At 37.5% G+C, this 24,027-nt stretch overlaps 1 protein-coding gene across 1 annotated transcript in view; it reads left to right on the top strand.

Annotated features, from left to right (window-relative positions):
• Positions 1-23,680, top strand: part of DBNDD2 (dysbindin domain containing 2) — a 33,941-nt gene extending 10,261 nt beyond the window's left edge. The window contains exons 2-4 of the mRNA XM_015815736.1: positions 12,362-12,517; positions 13,110-13,256; positions 19,794-23,680. Of these exons, the coding sequence (XP_015671222.1) occupies positions 12,362-12,517; positions 13,110-13,256; positions 19,794-19,996 (506 nt within the window). The 3' untranslated portion in view covers positions 19,997-23,680. The remainder of the gene's footprint in view (positions 1-12,361; positions 12,518-13,109; positions 13,257-19,793) is intronic.
• Positions 23,681-24,027: the final 347 nt, after the last annotated feature.

The raw sequence follows: 24,027 nt of genomic DNA on the forward strand, positions 1-24,027 counted from the left end.
CTGGCTGTAAGCCGCCCTGAGTCCTTCGGGAGAAGGGCGGGGTATAAATTTAATAAAATCTAAATCTAAATCTAAAATCTAATTATACCTCTTAGCGACTGAAATTCTGGTCCCAGTAGTGATGGTAAATCAAGGATTACCTATATTGTTTCTAACAAAACTACATAAACGTATTCATTTGAATCAAAAGAGGCTTTCACTTCTATAGTACAGTCTGTGGTGAAATGTGGTCCAGATTCCCAAGATGGATGGATCACATTCCAGAGGAGCAAAAAGCAGCAAAGTTTAGATAGTTAGGTGAGGACAGGGCCAGCAGCCAAACTGCTGGCCCGCGGGCCAGATCCATCATAGCGAAACTGTGCCCACCGTTGCCGGCAATGGCAAAAAAAGTCACAATACGTTATGACACGACATGTGATGTTGCGAGTTTGACACCCCTGGGTTAGGAGAAAAAAGAGTTAAGACAGCTCATTTCTAGGAGTTCTTAGAGTATGTGTTTAATGGTGAAAGCGGTCTGCTAAGTAAGGAACAATGAAGGAAACTCCTTAGAAGTACCTCCTGGTTTTGGAGCTTGATATGGACAAACATTCAGGGTTTTTATGGGAGCTGCAGTATGAATTATTAACAAAGTTGCTGAGATGAACTTTTCATGCCCTTCTTGTTGTGGAATTTAGGCGCCTAAGACTTGAAAAAAAAAACAGATTCAGAGAAGCCACAGTATTGTGGTTAGATAATTTTATACTCCGGACATAAGGATTTTCTGGTCCCACACAATATGATCGTTTGTATTATTTTAGTTGCAGAAACATCAAGAAAATTTGGGAATAAACAGCTGTTAAGAAATATAGTGAGTGCAAATAATCATGTACAAATCCAGCTACAGTAGCTTGCCCCTGACAAACAAATGTTTGTAAAAAGAAGGAAAAATCAGTTTCATCTACTATGGACTCTAACCTGCCCATATAAATCCAGATTGCTATGACAACCTACTTAACAATCAGATTTCAGTAACCAATTTAGGAGTGGTTAATGCAACAGATTAAAATCTGAGAAAGTCAGGTTGAACTTCAAAATTCCATTGTTCTATCCAAAAAGTGCATTTGTATAGATAGAGGTAATCTATGAGGAATTAGTTGGCTAATATAAATTTTAAAAAAGAACAAATGTGAGTAAAACCTTTTTTTAATTAAATGACATTTAACGTTCTGTTAAATGGGCAGCCCACACAATTTGCCACTTTTCAATATGATTAAGTACAAAAGATATTCTTAGTTTCCTGGTATTTTGCTATTGTAAATTTGCCACTAATAATGAAAATTGAATTTCTTCTGTTGGACCATTTTATACATATCCTAAGAAAAATGGATTATAAAGCTACACTAGTATCAATTTCTGGACTGTTATCTAATCTTTTGAAAATGTTCAGCTTAAAAAAGTACCATTAAAGATGGTAATACAGTGCTTTCAAGAGAGTCTGTTTATATGATAGAAGAGTTTAATGTGTTGATTTTAAGTGATGTGGACATGCCATACATTCAGTGTTAACATTCTTGATTTATATGCTAAAATTACTTCCAGAAGACATTAATTCATTTGACTCATTTCAAACCAAATTAAAACTTGAGTGACCCATTCTTATGCAGAATATATTCAATAGAAACATGTTACCCATCAACAATAAAATTTCTAAACACATAAACCCTTTTGGAGGCTTTATATGCTTTTTCCTTTGGATAAAGGTACAGCACCTGATGCTAAGGTTAATCCAGCTGCTGGGAAGCTTCTCTTTGTTAGAAAACCCTTTCATGTAGGTAATGAAAAAAATGAATGAGAAGCAAATCTACAGGTTTCATTCCCAGATTCATTCCTTTCTTACAGTCCTCACTTTCACATTCAGCCCCAGACTTCAGTGCATAATGAGTGTGCAATAAGAGCCGGAAGGATTAGTAGGCAATAGGGAAGCTGGTGCTTTTGGAACCCAAGTAGCGGACGCATGGGGGGGGGCAGCATTTCAAGAGAAGGCCCTGTGGCACGGTCCACCCCATCCCCCAGTTGTGAATGAGTGCAGGCCCCAATTGGTTGAATGCCCTGGGAAAGAAAAGGCAGCAGCAGGTATTTTTCTCCCCTTAAACACAGAATGCAGCACACAAGAGGAAGCATTGTGAATGAATACATAACAGTTGTGGGGTACATGCCATCCTAGTGAGGCAATCTTAGTACCCGGCAGTGTGAGAGAGCCCATCAGTCATAAAGAGAAGGAAAGGCATCTGCTCTGTTCCTTGCTAAAGAAAGGCAAAAGAGAAGGCTGTAAAAAAGCTTGAATCTAAAACCTGTTTCCTTCTTGTCTGCCCAAGATATATAAGGTGGAATAAAGAAGATGGCACCATTTCTGACCCTCAATTGCTGTCCTTGTACAGTGCAGTCTGCCACCAGCTGCTCAACAAAGCAGCTGACCATCAGCAAGAATTATATAATGGAAATTCAGTGCTTGTAGCCAGCTGCCCAGCTGGCTAATGAAATTTCATCAGGAATGTATCAGCAGGTTTGTTAATTTATCTAGGAAATAAATCCAACACATCTTTTTGATTCAAGCTCTAACATAAAGCATTTTGTCCAAGCCATGGCATGTTGCCTCATAGTACCAATCCGTTCCATCTCTCTTTGTCTTTATGCCTAGTATCACTTTCTTCGGTTTCACAGTGTATTTGCTCAAACAGTAGAACTGTTCTACCAGGAGAAGAGGAGACCCAGCATAGTGACCAGTATTGAATTAGACCACCATGGAATGAGAACTGCAATTAATTTTAGAAAGCTTTCTTTCTGAGCTGAAACTAAACCTTGTATTCTCAAGCAGCAGGAATAAGGGTTGGCTCTGGATATTTAATTGAAAAGAAAGGAGTGCTGTTTTTTTTTTAAAAAAACAACACACCATTCAGCCAAGTTTCAATTCTATTTCAACTGAGTTCATGATTGAGACCTAATAATATTTATCAGAGCACTCTGGGTAGATTAGCAAGTTACAGGTCACCAACAAAACCAGGAAATGAATCAACAAAACAGAGAACAATAAAAACAAAAGAACAAGTTTACATAAAATTGCATGTATCAATTTAGTTGTATGTAATCAGAGCTGGGACAGGCAATCTTTAACCTTTCAGATATTGTTGAATTATAACTTCTACCAACCTCAGTCAATAAATAGTATATTAACATCTAGGAAGCTATAGTTGTCCCACTCCAAAATAAAATATAACCTTACATTAGCCATGATCACTGGTGAATTTTAGGACTTAAAGTCTGCATATTTGGAGGTTGCCAAGGCTGATGAGGGCTATTTGAAGAGAGGACTCCATCTTCTAAAGGAAGAACACAAGAGCATATGAATAGCCTTGCTCATTCAGCCTAAGGTTCATCCTTGTCTTGTGTTTTGTTTTTTATTATAGCCAACTGTATAATTCTGGGATACTTACAAGCAACTGATGACAATACACCCCTTTCCCACCATATTTCTCTTATAATTGATATTTGGAGGCATGAGCCTTCAAGATTAACGCCCTTGATAAATATTCATTAATTTACCAATCCCCTTTTAAAGCCATTAACTTTGGTGGTACATGTAAAGCAGTATTTCTATTCTAATTAGGATATGTTAGGTAGCTGGGAGGAATATTAGATGAGGAAGATAAGAACATAGCAGAGCATTGCTGGATTGGACTTCTGACCCATTTAGATTACCAGTCTGTTCTCAAGTGGCCAGCCAACTGCACTAGGAAGCCTACTAGTCTCCCAGCAGATGGCCTTCAGAGGCTGTCCCACTACCATCAAGGCTAATAGTAATTGATCCCATGACTTCCATGAATTGCTCCAACCAACTGATAAGCAGCACTACATCCTAGGGTAGTGAATTCTAACATTTAATTATGTATTGTGTAAAAAAATTGTTTCCTTTCATCCGTTCCAATTTTTCCAGTCAATTCTATTGGATGTCCTCTGGTTTTAGCATTTTGGGAAGGGCTTCTCCTTGCCCACTTTATCTACACCATACATAATTTTATATATCACAATCATGTCCCTTCTCATTCACCTACTTTCTAGACTAAAAGGCTCAAAGGTCACAACCTGTCCTCATAGGAAAGCTTCTCTAGTCCCTTGGGCAGGGGTCTTTAAACCTGGCCCTTTTATGACTTGTGGACTTCAACTCCCAGAATTCCTCAGCCAGTCCACAAGTCATAAAAGGGCCAAGTTTGAAGACCCCTGCCCTTGGGCAACTTAGTTAGGTTTATGTTTTTTTGTGTTTAATGCTATTAATGGAGAAATTAATAGATAAATATTGAACAAATAATGAAAAAAATATTTTCTTGACATGTCTTATTAAGGCGTATGAATTCAAACAATATTATACTGTATACTTCATAGAATTTAAAGATGTGTTATTTGTACAGGTAGTCCTTGAGTTATGACCATAATGGAGCCTGCCCATCATGGTTGTAATTTATGACAGTTGCAAAGCAATTTTACAATCCTTTTTTGTGGTGGCTGTTAAATGAATGCAGTGTTCACAAAATAGCCACTGCAGCCCTTAAGCAAATGCCGTGGTCATTAAGCAAACCAATGGTTCTGTATGGACTCAGTTTTGCCAAAAAAACAGAAGTAAATGCCAGTTTTCTGCAAAACTGTTGTAAATTGTGGGTTACTTGACCATGGGATGCTGCAAGCAGCCCTAAATGTTGTTTGAATGGCGAACACCCATCGTTCAGCCATGTGACCATGGGAGGAGGGCAATCATCAATCATCAAAACTTTGAATTTGGGTCATGAGTACACTAAATAACCAGTCTTAAGTCAAGGACTACCTGTATTCATTCCATTTGTTTCTAGCATTAGATGGCTCATAGGCACTACATACGGTACTTTCCTTTGTTCTTTGCACATTATCCCTGCAATAATTTAGTGAAGTAGGTTACTTCCAAACTGAGGGAACACCTTCAGTAAGCTGTAGCAATAAAAATACTGGTTAATTGTCTTTCTTCTTTAAAGACATTTTCCCCTTAGGAAAATTATGTATATTAGAAAGTGTATAAATGCAAGACAATGATTTCTAAACCCATGGAAACATTATGCAAATAAGACGTGGAGCTTCCACTTTGAAAATCTCGACTGCAAATGTTTTAAGTAATGGCGACTGATCTGAGCACTTTTTCACAGGCCAGTTTATATTTGCACCCTAGCTCTAAACACAGTATCACACTGTTGTGTGTGCAGCTTTCTTTGTCACACCCTTGAAGACAGAAAAATGTATAAGTATTGGCTGTGTCAGTGTCCAAAAATATTTTTCTGCTGATGTTGTCAGCCAAATTCTAAAATCCTCTTTCTCTGCAATAAACCTTGAAGCTCAAGCCCAGATTCCGAAATATTTATTATATTAATGTGAATATATTAGGAATACCTTGGAATGTTTAGAATTGGCAACGGGCTCCCTTATGCAGTGATGATTTCAGCATTTATCTCTGATTTTAGACAGATCAAATATGTGGCTCTCGCATATGCACTATTATTATCAGTGCTTATTTTGATTGTATGGGCTTTTGCAATTGATGAAGAACAGAATGAGCTCTCGAAGCATTGGTTTTTTTTTTCTTTTCCTTTCATGTTTTGTTGAAGTAAGTCTCCAGGTATAACGTTAACAAACTGTGGCCTTCCTGATGTTTCTGAACTGCATCTCCCAGCATTCTTCACTATACGCCATAGTGGCTGAGGCTGGTGGGAACTGAGGTTCTGCAACATCTGATGTATCCATATGATGGGCTTCAGAGTGTAAAGGGTATTTATTTATTTATTTGTTTGTTTGTTTGTTTGTTTGTTTATTTATTATTTAAATTTATATACCGCCCTATCTCCCTTATGGGACTCAGGGCGGTGAACAGGCAATAAATAAAAATCACAATAAATATTAAATAAAAAGCCTGCTCTAAAATACCCCATATAAAAACCCCTAGCAAAACACAATCAAAACTATGCCAGGCCGGCCGCATGGAATAGATGGGTTTTCAAGGCTTGGCGGAAGAGGCACAGGTCCGTAGTTGTATGTAGGTCGGGGGGGGGTAGGTCATTCCAGAGGGCAGGAGCTGCCACAGAGAAGGCTCTCCCCCTGGGGGTCGCCAGCCAGCATTGACTGGCCGACGGCAACCTAAAGAGGCCCTCTCTGTGGGAGCGGACTGGTCGAAGGGAGATATTTGGTAGGAGGCGGTCTTGCAAATACCTAGGTCCATTGCCATGGAGCGCTTTAAAAGTTGTTACTAACACCTTGAAGCGCACCCGGAAGGCCACCAGCAGCCAGTGCAGCTCGCGCAGGAGAGGTGTTACATGGGAGTAAGGCATTGTACTTAAATTGCTTTTCAACTCTTGAAAAACAGACACCAAAGTGATCATGCAAAACTAAGACAATTTACACATTGCAGAGTTTTTACTGTCTTGCTGAGGTTGCCATTTTGGAAATAAAGCCTCAGATTACGCCAGTGCTTATAATGCAAAAGCTTTGGGAAATTGAACAAGCATACCTCCAGTGTTTAGAAATAATTGCCTCAGCAATCAAATCTGATTCTTGTTCATCAAAGATTTGCTCGTTTTAATTGCTGGCTGCTTTCTATAGGAAAATTCAGCTAAGCAGCTGACTATTCTTGTCTGTTAGCAAAGGGTTCCATAAGAACATCTAGATTTCATTGGAATAAAGAGGAACCACTGTGGCTGAAGAGATATTTAGTAGCCACAGCTAAGTATTTTGAGACTGCAGACCCATGAACATGACACAAAAGCTATCATGTGCGTGGGTCAGTATTGTCTGCCCTGGACCTTCCTCTATATTTTCCTGACATCATGATATATTGGTCCTTTTATGGATCATTCTTTTGTAGTTGTGAAGGGCTTGCACCTCCTACTGAACTATATCAGTGGGAATGTATATTCCCAGCAGTGTCACATTTGACAGCCAGGTCATTCGTAAGAGTTTAGACTAAATTTGATCCATTGGAGAAGTATCAAATAATGCCAAGAAACAAAATGTATATTCAAAAGTGGAACAATGTCAACATAATAACAGAAAACAAGCCCCCATTTTGGAAGGCCAGAAAGTATCCAAAACACTGTGCGAAAGTAGGAGAGGATCAGTTAGGAGTAGCACTAGTGGTTAGGGATGTGGCTGGATTAAATCTAAAAATATATTCACATGTTGATGTGCCTATTGATAAAAGGGTGATTTAATGATGATAAGATGTCCTTCCTTCCTTCCTTCCTTCCTTCCATCCATCCATCCATCCATCCATCCATCCATCCATCCATCCAATGTCAGAACCGTGAATCAAGATAAACTTTATATTCTCAGAATATAAATATATATAAATATCAAAGACGGGGAAGCAGCAAAACTGAAATGGACTGGAATGTCCATCAGAGTATCCAATATTCTACAGCAGGAAAAATGTATATAGAATAAATGGAGTAGCCATATTTATCAGCAAAAAGTCAAAGTTAATACTGTGCTCAAATACAAACCCAAATGACAGAATGATCCCAATATAATCCAAGGTAATCCAATCGATATTACACTGTGGAAGCAGAAGCTATGATGACTTGCAACACCTTATTGACCTAAGTGACACAATTCTAAAAAGGCATTGTACTAATTATAGAAGAGTGAAATGCTGAAACTGCAAATAAAATACTCTCTGAAAAATGGGAAACTTCGTCCTTTTTGTATGAAATGACATAGCAATCAGACAAATAGAATTGTCAGGAAAAATTCACAGGTCCATCTTGTGTGCCAGTTGTGCAGTTCCTGGATTGGCAACCCTTGCTTACAGTCACTCACATCTTAGTCACCTACAGATTGGACTACTGCAATGACCTCTACATGGGGCTGCCCTTGAAAAGTATCTGGAAACTTCAACTGATATAGAATGCAGGCAGTTATGTGCACTGCTAGCACAGCATATGTTCCACCTACTTTTGTGAGCTGCACTGGTTTCCAGTTTGTTTCTGGCTCCAATTCAAGATAGTAGTTTTAACCTTTACATTTCTTCAGGACGTGGGGCCAGATTATCTGAGGGACCATTTTTCACTGCTCAATCAGCCCTCCCCATCAGATCTGGCAAACATGCTTGGGTACCTTCAGCTAGAGATTTACATTTAGTGATTCTAGGAGAGGTGTCTTCTCTGCTGTGGTGCCCAGCCTATGGAATATTCTTCCTCCCACAATTAGATTGGCCCCATCCATTTTAATATTCCAAAAGGTCCTTAAGACTTGATTATTTAACCAGGCCTGGAGTTACTTTGGAACTAGAGATTTATCTAGATGGCTCATTGTTGAGGCCATTCATCTATGTATTTTTGGTTTCATTATATTTATTATTATGGTCTTTTATATTTGTATTTACTCTTTTTATACCTTCGCTTTTTATTGCGCACTATCCAAAGTCGCCTTGGGTGAGATGGGCAGCTCTATGAATTTGATAATAAATAAATACTCAATGTTTATAGCAAATTCCTTCATCCAAGTGCCTAAAAGATTACTCTTTTTGGTAATCAGAAGGTAGGAAGTATTTTTATTGTATAATACTAATGTGTTCATCTGGGATACTGGCACACAAAAGGCAAAAATAGAGAAATCTATATGTCCCTGTAGAAATTACAGTACAATGTTATATGTACCGGTATTTGTTTTTCTTTCTTTTGAACCAGCCACTCAAACTTATTTAAAGGATATATGATTATGCAGTAAAAATAAAAATAAATTAAATAGATTAGATTTGATAAATAGGGTTGCCTAAAAAACTCTGAATGAAATTTATCTCTTCATTAAAGGCGATGCCAACAAAAATACCCAGTTTTTAACAATACATGGGAAGCACAGTAAGAAAAGCTGAATGAAAATCATGTCATCTTTCAGTTGTGGTGCTCAGGAAAATCAAAAATACCCTTGAAGGGAGAAAGGACAAATTATTCAGAATTAGATCAAGTGAAAACAGGTTACTCTCTGAAAGCAGTAATAAGGAATCTTAGATATTTTGTATCTATAATGAAAGGGAGGAGGGGACTTTGGAAAAGATCTTGATGCTTGGACAAATTGAAGGTAAATGAATAACTTAGCTTTTGAACATGCTGATTGGCAATTATGGTTCAACACATCTGGTTGGACTATTCTGTTCTGAGTGCAAGCCTTCAGGACAGGAGATATATTATTTTCATCATCTGCTACTGGAACCCTTTTAATTGAAGCTTGTGCTAGCTGGAAATTCTGGAATTTGAAATCTCAGCATATTTGAAGGTTGGCATGTGGCATGTATATTTGCTTTTGAGTAATTGCTCAGGTAGAAAAACATTGTTGGCTGATGGACATGTATTAAAATAGTACATGAGCCATATCTGTATCTAATGGTTAAGCATGCTTTCTTTTATTGTATTTGCTAGCTGCATAGGTTCTTGAATTACCGGTACTTCTTGAAATATAAAAGGCTGCCGTTGCCAGGTTGATATATAGGGAAAATAGTTTCAAATCAAACATTGGGTGATGCCTTTCTTAGGACTAGCCAAATGATAGGAGTTTAGCTTCCTAGTTCTCTTGAATTCGGTGACTTGTTTGATGAAAAGTTCTGCAGAACTCTAAATTGCATATTTGTTATGTCATTTTGATTGGTACCAATGGATTTAGGGGTCCCCCCCCCAATCTGGAACTGAATTCATAGGCCACACCATAGAGACACTGCCTCATCTCTCTTCTTTCTTTTTCCCTTCCATAACAGGAAGTTTAACAGTTGTTGCTGTTGAGCTGAAATTTCCCCTGAAGCAATTGAAAAGGCTGTTCTACTTGAGACAATTACAATTTTCACTATTTGTTTGGTTTCCTTGGTTATGGCATTGCCCAGCTTAGTAAGCACATTTTCCTTATGTCAGTCTAGCCAGTCCCTACATCATCAGTTGTTGAATAAAGGAGCTAAAATGTCTTTAATTTTTAAAGGCATCTGATATTTGCTATGGAAAATCTCCTAGATAAGGTCAAGGGGCCATTCTTATTCCAGCTGTTACTTTGTTCCTTGATTATGTGGGTTTTTTCCCAGAAAAAAAAAGAGATTTCTCAATGTTCAGCCTTTTCATAATGGGCTATGATTACTTGATTGAATCTGGTTCCTTTTTGTCTCTTTGTGAATTGCATCTTTGAAATAATTTTGATTTGATTAAAAATGATTTTTTTAAAAACCAAGCAAAGACTTGCTTATCTTTATCCATGTTCAAGGTCTAATTGTTGTATATCTTGGAGAAAAATTATGAAGGCATTATAGGATCCAAAAAAAGAAAACATGGGTAGATTTCATTCATATTAATCATACTGAAGATTTGCAATTTTTCTTTTTGAAGAAGATATCCCAAAAGGTTGGTTTACTTTCCCTCTGAAATGGCCTTCATATCTCACTCAGAAAATAATAAAAATGTCCAGTGATTGGTCAGAGTGAGGCATTTTGAAATAAACCATGTATTAGGTAAATCCACTAAAACTATAAGACAATCTCTTTGCATAGCTCAAATAGTTTCTTGCAACTTCATAAGCTAAGCAGAACCTGAACAGTTAGCTTCAAGCAGAACCCTACACTAAGAATGTAATGACTTTAAAAACTAATTAAGACTAGCTTTGCTAAATCCAAACTGACAACAGAAGACAGGCTAATGTTCTTGGCAAAGATTTAACAAAGTTTTTGTCCTTTGTTTAGCATCAAAATATTGGTAGACTGTCTATTTATGTTCTCACTTTACTTCTGTGAACTCCATTCAATATTTAAAATAGAATAACATATAATTCTTTATTGGCCAAGTGTGATTGGACACAGAAGCAATTTGTCTCCGGTGCATAAGCTCTCAGTGTACATACAAGCAACAAAGTGATAGGTCATAGACCATAAATCATAGTTATCATAAATCATATTTGTGGCCCGCAATGATTTTTATTAATTTATCAATATGTCCCTTTTCTCTTGATGAGTTATACAGGCTCCCCTATCCTGAAATAATACATTTAAATGAATTATATTTTTCTTGTGCTATCTATTTCTTATATAACATTTCTTATTTGTCTGTCTGCCTATCTGCCTGCCTATCCTATCTACTATCATTTATATAGCTACCATCTCACAAAACAAGTGCCTCTGGGCAGCTTACAGCACATTAAAACAATAAATAAATATCTAAAAATCATAATTATTAACAGAAAATATAAATTTATTTATTTATTTATTTATTTATTTATTTATTTATTTATTTACTTACATAGATTAGATGTAAGTGAAACTAAATTATTTTTCTGTAGGTAGATAGACAAAGCTCAAAGGGGAAGTGATATTAAATGTGAAATAAGGACGATTGTTCCCACCATATCAAAATGCTTTCATATTGGATAATGATTAAATTTGCCCTCAAAAACATCCTCTTCAGAGGTAGTATTTATCAGCATCCTTTCAAAGTATTTTTTAAATCTTTTATTTGGTTAAGTTAATCAAAAGGAATCAATCAATTTGATGTTTTGAAGGTAACCTTTTTTGCTGATTCCTGTAGCCTAGGTAATTTAATAACACTTTACCATGTCATTTTGTGGTTCATGTGTATTTCGCAGAACTAATCTGCTTCGCAATGAATAGGGAAAACTTTTAATGTTTTTTCTTATCATCACAAATAGGAAGTTCATTGCATTTCTACACCACTTTGCATCCAAGAGCAAAAGGCTGTGTACACAGTACTTTTTTTTCCTCAAAGCAATTCTGTGCTATAAACTATGCTGCAGTATGAATGCATTCTAGAAAGGATTATAAATTATTTGGAAAGAGAAGAGGATTAGCTGGTCAGAATATAAGCTTTGGTTTGCATCATCTTGCATCATGTTATAGTTCTGCAGAAAACAGTCCAGTTGATTTGGCAGGGTAGAAATGGTTGGATCTGCTTTCTTCACATAACTCAAGGAAGCTTGAAAAGATAAAACAATTAATACTAGTTACAAAGTGTTAAGTCTTCTGATTTTCACCGCTGCTAAACATGCTTTACTGGGGTTTGTTCCTACTTGGCAGGAAGTGACAATAAAGCAAAACTATGAATCATGCATGAAAGTATGTAAAAAATGGGAAAGGATCTTGGAGATAATTTTAGTCCAGCTTCCTGTCCTGTGCAAAACCCCACAAAAGTGAAACTTTTTTCAAACTGTTAACATTTCTCTTTAAACAAATGTGTTTCTATCCTGCACATTGTCAAGGACTATTTTTGGTTCTGGAAGGAACAGGAGAGAACACTGATTTCTGTATTTCAACTTTTCATTCTGATTTTATTTTCAGCTGACATTGAAAATGGACAGCGGGGGCTGGACCCTGAGCAGATGCAACAACAGCAACTTAAACTTTGGGAAAGGCAGAGATTCTTTGAAGAAGTTTTCCAGCATGATGTTGATTTCTTCTTCCCAGTATCACACCTGCAGATAGAACACAGGAGACGTAAGTTCATGTGTCAAGTTCATAGACCATACAAAAGCAACCGGTATCATCAAGTACCAGTGTTCTACTCCAGATCTCTTTTTGTGACACTTTACAGCAACTGTACCACTGTTTTTCTGCAGGAAGACAACTTTTCCCCATCTTGAGCCCCCCAAAACCTATAAAAATAACAGCATGTGACCTCATATAGGCTCAGTGCTGTTAAATAACAAAACAACATCACATACAAATCCCAAAAAAGTAAGAAGAAAAAATAGAAAAAAACCTGATCCTGTCCATGCCATGATGCAGCCTTGCTTTCTCTACATCATTGTGCAGCTCAGTTTAGTCCCCAGGTTCCAGGAAAGGCTGCCTATCCTGTTTGTAAACAATGAATGGGAATATAGGAAATCTATGTATTATTTGTGTGAGAACAGTCAATAAGTTTGTAATTTACTTGTGATTAATTTGGGTAGCAAGCTATGAAATGGATATCCATTTCTTCCATAATAGGTGTAGATATAAACAATTATCAAGCTGTGTGCAGGTCTTATCCTGTGTTATGAGAATTCTTCATGCAGTATGACCTCTGATAATTTCTACATCTTTCCAGCTCCCCTAGGTAGCATTTCTTCCATGGAGGTCAATGTGGACATGCTGGAACAGATGGACATGTTGGATCTATCTGACCAAGACACTGTTGATGTATTTCTTAGCTGTGGGACAGAGGACAACAACAATGTAGCTACCCTATTGCCAGGTATGTACAACTTTGATAACTTTCCATATCAGTTGTTGACCCATGTGTTCCATCTGGAATGTGTTATGGCAAACTCTTTATTCAGGGAAAAGATTGGAAATTTAACCAAGTTAAATGTAGGCATAGGCAGTTCATCAAAACAGGTCCAACATGGGCATTAAAGGTAGAAATTAGTGTGAATGCAGATGCACTGGGCAATAAGAATAATCTTGAGAAACAATAAAACAATGGTCATAGACAAAAGAAATTTCAGTCTGAGGCAGAAATGTAATTTGAGAAAGCATCTCAGTCTTGACCCTCCCTGTTTCTAATGAAGATAAAGGGAGAGGGGAGGAGGTGCATTCAATTGAAAAAAATTATGTTACTGTAATATTACAATAAAAATAGTTTTAGCATTCTTGACTTTGATTTGCTAGTCTGGTCTATCTCAAAGGGCTGACAACAGAAAAGAGATGGACTGCTAGGGAAACACTTAGAATCTTGATCATTAGAAATACCACCTTAAACAATCTTCTAAGCCTAGGGCATAACTTTCATTGGTATCCTTTTCTGCAACTATGAAAAATACTGTAGAAACTTAAAAATAATACTGTTTTCTTTTTCTGTCATATTCTCTTGCTCTATTTGCTAAAATTAAAGTCAGGTGGGATAGAAACCAGGGAAGAAAAATATTCATAAGTGGGATGGTATACAGTGGAACCACATTGAAAAATTGTGGTACCAAACAGAGTCAGTCAAGGCATGTTCCCTTCAGGGGAGATTGTTACTGCTTCTTAGTGGGAGCATTGATTTGGGAGATGAAGTCATAACCTAAAACAAATTTCCAAATGGCCACTGGACAAGGTTTGAGCTTTTTGTTTTATAAGTTCTCAACTGTAGCTGAAAAACACAAATACATATTAAAAAATTTAAACCGAGAAGACATCATATACCTTTGTGTTAATCCAGAAACCTCACAGCCCCATCTAATGTTCTCCTATTACTACACAGAAACTCAGCTTTTCTTTTTTCTTTCCTACAAAAAAATATACATCTCCAGGCCATTTTGATTTGCTCCAAACTTTCAAGTATTTCCTATTACTCAAATGTATTCTTTACTCCTTTTCATAAATGTATAACTTCTATGTTGTCATATCTGGCCCTTTCTGTTTTAATTTGAACTGAACAAAATTGAAATAAACAATGAAATAAGAATCACGGATATGCTGTGGGCCATGGATAATTCTGGCATTTTGTAAAACTTGAAGCATCACAACATTTATATAGATTAAAGTCTAAGGAAACAATTGACTTTCTTACTCCCACTGTCAAGATTTGGATATGTATTTATCAACGCCTAACCTTAGCAATAGGAATCTTGGTTTAAGCCAGGAGTGGCCAAATCATGATGGACCTCTGACAAGTGCCCTAGCCCTATTGTGATCCCCAGAGCATCTCCAGCACACACTGCTGAGAGTGGCAAAATCATTGCCACCATTGTTAGGGGTTTGGAACAAAATAAAGGGCAAAAAAGGAGCAAGCCTCCTTTAGATTTAATATAATATACTTATTTCACTCCATAAACTGAACCCCTAAATTAGATTAAACATTTTTGCCCTAATAGCCCCATGACATCCCAGTATTAGCAGCCATGCTCAGTAAGCACTTGAAACCCTTTCAGAATTGGCTTCGGTTGGAATAATTTATAAGCCTTGTAAATAAATAAATTAAATAAACACACAATTATTTAGTGTTAACAAGAGAGCAGTAAAGCTTCTAGCCATATATGGTATCAACTTGGAAAAACTCCTTCTTGGCTTTCCAGGACAACACACACACACACACACACACACCAAGAAATGAACCTGAGGAGTTCCCTGTACCAGGTATATTGCATTGCTGTTTTGCTGGTCTTTTGGAATAAAATAAAGGGGGGTAGCAAAGGCAGCCAGGGTGTCCCCAAATGTGTATTTGCCAACTTTGTGCCAAGAGGGCAGACTGTCTCCAGTGCAGGTCCGAGCCTGTTTTGTGTCCTGTGATAGCAGGCTGCACAGAGAGGTGTGCAAAATGTTTCAGAGCAGAACTGTTTCAAACTCAGCCTGGAAAAGAAACCTGCTGTTTTAAAGCTCAAAGCTCGTTGTTCTGATTTTACTAGAATTGTTTCAAGTTAGAAACTGCTCTGTTTGGATGGGGGTTTGGAGCCATTTGGATCTGGTGTCCAAAATTTAAACAGAAAAACAACCCGTCTGGTGATAGTAGTGTCTTGCGTGTCTGCATTGTCTGCTGTCTGCACATTGTGAACTGTTTTTATAGCACCTTGTCGTCTTCTTCCCTCTGGCTTTCTACTCATCACATTTTCTCTCGTGCATTTTTTTTTTTTTGTAAACTTAACAGTGATGTTTATTCTGAGGAGTGGGGAATGGAAAGTGCAGGGAAGCTGTTGCTTAACAACCACATACTTGTTGCTAAGCAACAGTGCTTTCCTTACTCCCCTCTTTCTATGTTTGTCTAAATAATAATGTCTGAAATTTATGAAAAGAAATAACTGTTCCAAGGACACAGCCAAGTTCCCCTCGATGAATCTCAAAATGCTAGATTCTAACAAAAGTGCCTGCATTGATACAAATAGCAGTTTTTGACTTAAGAATTCTGGATATCTTGAGCCAAGCTTATTTTTACAGTGAGTGATCATTTTCTATCACAGCTTTCATTCCATCACTCTGTGGCCTTGATTAATCTCATTCCATGAAATAGAATAATAGCAATATGACGAGGGAGTTGGAATAAAGCAGGCTGACTATATTTCCTGACCTAGATTAAATACTTCTAAAGTTAAATACCCTTTGCCACTATCACTTTCAGGACCATTTCTGTGATGTTCCAGATGTTGGAACTACAACTTCCAGCAGCTCCAGCCAGTGGTGAGGTACATTTGAAGCTGTAGTTAAGCAACATCTGGAATTGCCTCACATCATAGGTGGGGATAGAGACATCATGCTTCACAGGATATTATCATGCCAATTATGTACCAAATGGTATTTGCATCATAGCATAATGTGTTGTGATGCATGTGGTGTCATTGTGCTTCTATCAAATGCTTTTATTGAATGCATGTACAGTGAATGAAAACTTTACAATTATGTAAAAAATAAAATTATAAAAATCCAACAAAGCATCTAGTCACTTTATTAAGTCCCTGGATAGTCAGCACCGCTAACATCTCCAAAGTACTTTTGCATTTGTGTAGATCAAAAGCTTTTTTAAATGCTGGGATTGAATGCTGACACATCTTCCTTCTAATGCCAGGAGACTTTAGATTGTGTGCTAGAGGGAACAGAGCTCAGTTATACCACAATGATTCACCCTGAGAGTGATTCAGACATTTCACAGCATAGCCTTTCACATTCCAGTTAAGTAGACTCACTGATTTAATCTCCAGGCTGTGAGATTTACAAACCAGGCACCAAAGCTCCTGTGGCCAAAGATGGAGAAGGAATGTAAAGCATATGCATTGCATAAAGAGCAGCTCAAAGATTCATTCATGGATAGGATCTAGCCCAAACAGTAGCCCACCTTGGGTGGAAGATTACAGGGTCACTGGCTTCATCTGTCCCTGAATCCAATAGGTCAGTGGGTCGCATATTCATTAGCATGTTTCATAATGTTTCATTAGCCAGTTAGATCCTAACTATCATCGAGGGGGACTCGTACTGGGTGGTTCATATGGCAACTTATGGCAACTTGGGACCATGTTTCCTATTATGATTACATCACCAGGAAATATGAGGAGAGATTAATAAAATTCCATATCTTCTATTGAATAAATAATTTTGAAATGTAATTTTTTGTGTAGAGAGAGGCAGAATGTAGACAATGTAAAAAAGGAGATGAATGACACATAATAATCGCAGGTGTAGTAGAGCAAGCAACTGCAGAAACAATTGGGACTCTGGAATGTTTACTCAGGTACTTCCCACATATTTGCAAATTTTCTTCCAGGAGCAAAGGAATCAGAAACATGTTGTAAGGAATTTAGGTCTGCCCTTGAGAAGGAGGTGGGAGAGGGAAAATGATTGCTTAGTCCTGGGAAAGTGGGAAGTATGAGAGTCAGCCCGCCATACCTTGACTTTATTGACCTTCAAACGGGACAGTGAGGATTTTGGACAGGCTTTCAAGATTGTGTAAATACTCCTGCAACAGTAAAGTGGCCTTCCTGGAATTCCTACAGTGTATGATTCTTGACTGCAAGGAGCTGACTCATACTTTCTTTTTCTTTCATTTTAAGGCATGGGTGTCAAACTCGCTGCGTCACATGACGTGTCGCAATGTATCACAACTTTTTTTGCATTGCCAGAGCTGGGGTGGGCGTGGCCTCCGTATGATGCAACTGGCCCGCGGGCCGACAGTTTGACACCCCTGTTTTAAGGCAAGATCTACAGAGCTTTTTTTATATATAACAAATAGGAGGTGAAGTATTGATGTTGCAGTCTTACAAGAGTATTTTTATTAAAGTCACATCTCTTTGTCTAGTTGGCATCTATACTATGGCATTTCGTGAACTTAGGCTGACTGAAGCCATGCCATAATAAACATAATAAGATAATAATGTGTCATTGTGATTCAAACCATACACTCAATCTGCTAAGCAAGAGATCGTCACACCTTTCATCAACTGGAATACATGGTCACCATCTTTTGGATGACCACAGAATGTTTAATGTTAAGCATTAAGTGAAGCGTCTCATAGTTGTTCCTCTCAGATTACATTTTGTGATTTGTATTATAAACTGAGCAGAATATATCCAAAGATGTAAATGTTTATAACATTTTAAAATTAGGTCAGGCATGCCAAAATGCCTGAAAAGGCTGCTTATGATGGATTCTTTTGGCGTGGTGAAGGATCAGTGCTTTTTTTGTCATAGAGCGCACCAGAACGGCGTTCCAGCATCTTTTTTTTTTGACAGATTTTCCAAGTTTTAAAAGTAACTTTTGAAAATTTGATGTTTGGACTTGAATCGCCTTGTCGAGCATAGCAGGTTGGCAGCAAAATCATTAAAACGGTGCAAGTGGGCTGCTTGTGTGTCAAGTCTGATGCATGCGTACTTCGTCCACGCTAGTTGTGATGGCACTGCTCAGCTTGTGAGTGGTTGTGTGGTTGCATGCTGAGTGTTTACTGCGGGTGGCAACTGTTATGTTTCATTACACAACTGACATGTGTGGGTGTATGTACAGTGATTGACTATGTGCGAAAGGTAAATAATTTATTTTAAAAAATTATTGGTGAATTAAAAATCTTTTTTTAATTTTTAGCATAAAAGTGTGACCCCAAATTTAAAAATAAAAAAATTACTAATTACTTCTCAACCACTGCTCCTGCTAAGAACTGAATATATAATTTTTTTAAATGAAAGATTAACAAGATGTGAGTTCTGGCACCTTTTTTCTTACAAAAAAAAAGCACTGTGAAGGATTATGCAGAACTAGAAGAAAGGGATCCTCATCCACTACTCATTATCTGCAGGATGACTGCAAGGAAAGATCAGCTCTGTTTGTGGACTGGATAGCTTATCTACACATATGCATCTAGTGCAATGAACAGTCATAATATTCTCTACCATGTGTAATTATCAGGGGGCATTGAATTCTCGGCAATCTGTAACGTTTTGTTTGTTTGTTTGGAGAAGGATTAATCATTAAATAAATGCTTCCTAGCACAAATGAAATTTAAACTCCTCTGACCTAAAATGGCATTTTTCTTGTCTGTACTTTATCTTTGGAAGTGATTTACATGCAACCTATTTAAGTCCAGAACAGTAGTAGTACGTATTACTTTATACTACTCTGGTGATGCAATGATAAAATCCAGTGCATTTTGCATTTTCTATTAATAGCCTGGTGTGCATATGTCTGTTAACTGATTTCAATAAGCAGTGCATATCTTTGAAAAACTGCAGCAATACTTAGAATTTCCTACTGTACTTTCTACAAAATGAAGTGGTAGAATATTTTAGGATGGGATAGCATTTGAACAAGAACTTAAGTTAATTTTGTATTTTCATGAATGCATGCATTTTCAAAAATGGAAAAGTATAATTTAGGTTTCAGTGCAGACTTACATAATCTTGCATTTTAAAGTACTAAAAAAATGTTTGTTATTCAAAACATGCACTTTTCTAAATTTTACCACACAGTTTATCAACAAATTTGTCTGTAAGTTGCAAAGGGAAAGGTCTGCACAAAGATGTAGATGTTCATGAAAAGAAAGAATAAAATACACTAGGATATTATTAGCTGATAATGTATGCAGTAGGCTAATATGACAAAAGAAATATGTATGTTGACATAAATGTGCACCGATGTTCATAAAATTTTAATGCAGAGTTTTCAACTTTGGCCCATCAACTGCAATGTACAATAGCGGTAAAATAAAAACTAAATCGGATATAGTAGATTCACTTATCCCCGAGGGCTGACACCAGGATATTATGGGACAGGGTAAAGCAGATGCCAATCATCTAATTTCTTCCTTCTTTCCTTTTTGTCCTTCTCCTTTGCCAGATTCTAACCCCTTCCAGGAAGATATTTCTCTGCAAGTGCCCAATACAGTTGAAATCAAATCACGAATTTCGTCCACATCATCTGCCTCTACAGACCTGAATAGCCTGGACACCAGTGAAGAAGGAGCTGAGACTCCTGTGGTGCAGTCAGATGAGGAAGAATTGGAGCAAGATGGGTCTGAAGAACCGGAGAGCAAGAGCTAGCAAGGTTTTGCATCCACCCTGCTATACGGACCCTGCCAGCATGAGATTATGAACATGACTGGATCGCTCCGATTCCCACTGTGTAAAACCCACAGAAACTCCAGATCCAATTGTTGTACTTGGGGATGATTCAAGATAATCCTTCCTCCTGCAGGATGGTCAATGCATGGATAAGGCAACAGAAGAGGGAGAATAGGGTGAGGAACGGATGCTACAGAATTAAAATAGAATTTAACTCTCCATCTTTTTATGCATACAGTAATGCTTCTGCTTCCCTCACACGAGGACTCAGTTTGCTACAAGGCTGCAAAGATTTAAAGCGAGACCTCTGTGCAGACTGATAGGCTCCCTAATCCTAACACATATACACACAAACATGAATGCAGCATGTCTTTAATTGTAACATAATAGAAAATTACATTCCTTTCAAACAATCAGCTGGGATGATGTGTGTTACTGGGAAAGGAACAATGAGGCTACCTGGATAGGAAAGATGGAAAAGGAATGGCTGAAAGACGGTGGGACTAAAATAATTTGAAAGGTTCTTGGAATGAATCAGATTTTTATTAACTTCTTCATTCATCTGATTTTTACATCCTTATGTTTCAAATGAACAGCAGGTACCACAAAGCCCAGGAAGAGCTCAGGAGGAGGACAATGGGTCTTAAGGAAAAGCTACACAGTCAGGACAGTCCTTAGAAAAACTTCCTTTGAACCTCCATGTTGAATACCTCAGTAGCAAAGTAAACTTTAATTGCTCTCCCATAAGTTTTAAAGTAGTCCAGTTATTTCTATGATGAAAACATCTTCTCCATTTCCCCCAATCATTCTTATTTTGTTCGATGGGAGAGAAATGGCTTTCAGAACTTTTTCCAAGGCAGAAGAACGTTTTGTAGATTTCTCATGGCTGTGGTGCTGCATCTTTATATTTACCTTAATTGTAAAGTGCCTAAAAGGTACTTGTGTGTGCTCTAGCTTTCATTCCACAGTCATGTCTCCCACTCTCTGGCATCTCAGTCTTCAGTTATATTGGTCAAAGTCAAATCAGATAAAGACTGCCAAAGAAAACTCCTTCCATGGAGCTTTTTCGGATTAAGAAGAAGGAGTAGACAGAGAGGCTGTGGAATGATGCAGATACAGATAATAGGGGACAAAAAGAATTACTGACTGCCTCTTTATAATGTTAATTACACTGATAGAATATTTGTAGCTTAAGATTGAACTGTGGGGTCCTTGGTGTTCTCTGAGCTTTGTGGTTTTCCGGTAGACGTTTCAATACCAAACTAAGTAACATCATCAGTGCTAAAATATTTACACTAAAAATGTCTCAAAAAAAATATCCCTGGCTTGAGGCAGATAGAATGAGGCAGAACAACAGAAGACTCTTTCCCTGGGAGAAGGAAGCTTTGTGGAAATTGGAGGACATTTTGGCACTTAAACTTTGCTTTCCTTTTGATATATTATAGAGAACTTGTCCTCTTCGTTTAATAGATATATAATTTTTATTAGCACTTTTCACATTATTAAAAGATAAATATAAGAATAATACAATGAGAGATCAACAACAAAGAAAAGATAAAAGTGTGAAAGATAGTACAGATAGAAAAAAAGAAAAACTATATAAAGAAGCAATCTCTTTCAATCTCCCTTAGAGCAATTACAAACTTATTGTCTCTCTTTCCTCTTTAAAATTATCTTATACAATTCTCTTCCTGTATTCTTTATATCATTATATGTATTTTTATCCTTTTTTTGTTTTTGCTTTTTCACAAGTCTGCCATGCATGGCAAAATGACCCTTCATGTTTTTCACATTCCAGCATGGGTTAGAGATACCTTTATACAGGAGCATCTGTCCCTTAAAATATTGCTGAATCACTGTTTTGTAGCTAATGAGGAGAGATGCTGGAAATTTCATTTTGGCAAAGCTGGAGGCCAAGAGGTTCCCTATCACTGATGTGTAATAGCCACCTGTGAAGGATGCATGAGATGAGTTTCAGAAAGTTCCTGGTAAAATCTCACCACCAATATGAACCAGAGAGTTAGCTGCAGCATCACTACATCTCTTTTCCAAAACCTTCCTACTTCCTTACTATGGGAACAATAATACTGAAAAATATATCGGTTGCAGTATCGAATTCTATAGTTTTAAGAAATTAGTACAGCATCTCTCCTTTTTGTATTATGTTTTTTAATGTAATTGCTTTCATCCAATATAGGCTTTAGAGGTGCCCCACCTCAGTGGGAAGTTTGGGGGGGGAAATCCGAGAAGGTAATATGTACATAAAGTGCTTTGAATATTAAATGCTAAATAGTTTCACTATCTTTTTTTTTTTTTTAATGATTAGGGTCAACTCAGAATCATGGATATGTTTAGTAGACAAGTTAGTAGTTTGGGAAAGTATAATGCTCTTCATAAAACATGCTGGAGATCATAACAATATGCTAGATTAGGCTAAAGTGAATAATTTATGGTTAACTATGTCATGGGAACCATGCCACTTTCTTAGCAAGTTATGTGGATCAAGCCACACTTCACCCCTTCAGTTGAAGGGAATTCAGGCAGCAGGACAAATCAGAACTTATGACTCCACTGTCAATGGAGACAGTTCGTAGGAGTTTCCTCCACTCTGATGTAGGACTGAAGATACAGATAGTCTTCAACCATAATTGAGCCCAGAATTATGGTCACAAGTCCTTGCAGTCATTAAGCAGGACACCATGTGACAAGACCAAATTTTACAACATTTTTGTGCAGGCTTTACATGAACCCAGTGGTTGTTAAGTGAATGCTGCGGTCATTAAACAAATCCATTATATCCAATGGATGGTGTTTGCTAAAAACCGAAAGTAAATGCCAGAAACCAGCAAAAACATCAAAAATTGCAGTCATGTAACCACAGGATGAGCAAACAGCCACAAAGGTGAGCCAGTTGCTAAGGAGACAAAATGTGATTTTGACTTGGGTGGGGCAGCTATTGTAAGTTCAAAATTGGGTGGTTAGTACTTTTGGGGGGAGGTTCCATTGCAACTTTGAACAGTCACTTAAGCGAACAGTCATAAGTCAAGGACTACCTGTGATGTAAAAATAAACCTTGCCTGAAAACGTTACAAGTTCAGTGACATGTCAAACTTTCAACATCCTACATGCTGAAACATTTAAGAGTAAATTAGTAGCAGATTTAGTAGCAAAACCACTGTGAGAGATGGAACTATATAGTATTCATCTGAATGAGAACATTTGCAGTTTGGGGCATATTGTTGAATTCCCATTCCCATTAGCCCCAGCCAGCACAGAGAATGAACAGCCTTAGGAGTCTCTGTGGGGGAAGAAGTTTAAGAAAACATCAAGGTGGGGGCTGCATGACCAGTTCCCCACCCCATTTTTATATGTGCAAAAGAGGTGAGGCTTCAAATGTTGTGGTTGTGGCTGCCATCTCGACTACTTTTAATCCCCTTGTGTAAATGCCCCTGAACAATAACAATAGCCATTGTAGTCGATAAGGATTTGGCAGTCCCACAGGACAGACTGATTATGGAATGTTTCAATATTCCTGATACTTAATTTATCTGTTTTTATTTGTTGACAACCTCACTCTGTGAAATTGCTGACTTTGTGGACAGAGTCCTGCCTGTAGCTCTTAGTCAATTGGTTGGATTAATCCATTAAAACATGATGACTGACTGAAAAATGTCTCCAAGTCAAATCTCTGCTAAATCAAGTGATAATTGAGAAGTAACAGTTGGGCCATTTATAGCCAGATCAAAAGCAACCTGATTTGTGCATATTTGCTTGATTTGATGTATATGGCATCAAGTGAGGAATACTTGAGTTTTAAACACAATAACATATTGATCCATGGACAGAGCATCGGAAATGGGGATGGGGAGAAAGAAAAGTGCAGAGTACAGTCCTGTAACAAAATGTATACAACTCTGTAAACAGCATATAAAACTGTCTTATTTGTTCTCAAGCCAGTTTTGTGACTTCTAACAATGTTAGTTTATGGACTGGGAACCAAGGCTGAAGAG

This window comes from Protobothrops mucrosquamatus, unplaced genomic scaffold (genome assembly GCF_001527695.2).
Source record: "Protobothrops mucrosquamatus isolate PMUCROS unplaced genomic scaffold, P.Mucros_1.0 scaffold373, whole genome shotgun sequence".
NCBI lineage: Eukaryota > Metazoa > Chordata > Lepidosauria > Squamata > Viperidae > Protobothrops > Protobothrops mucrosquamatus.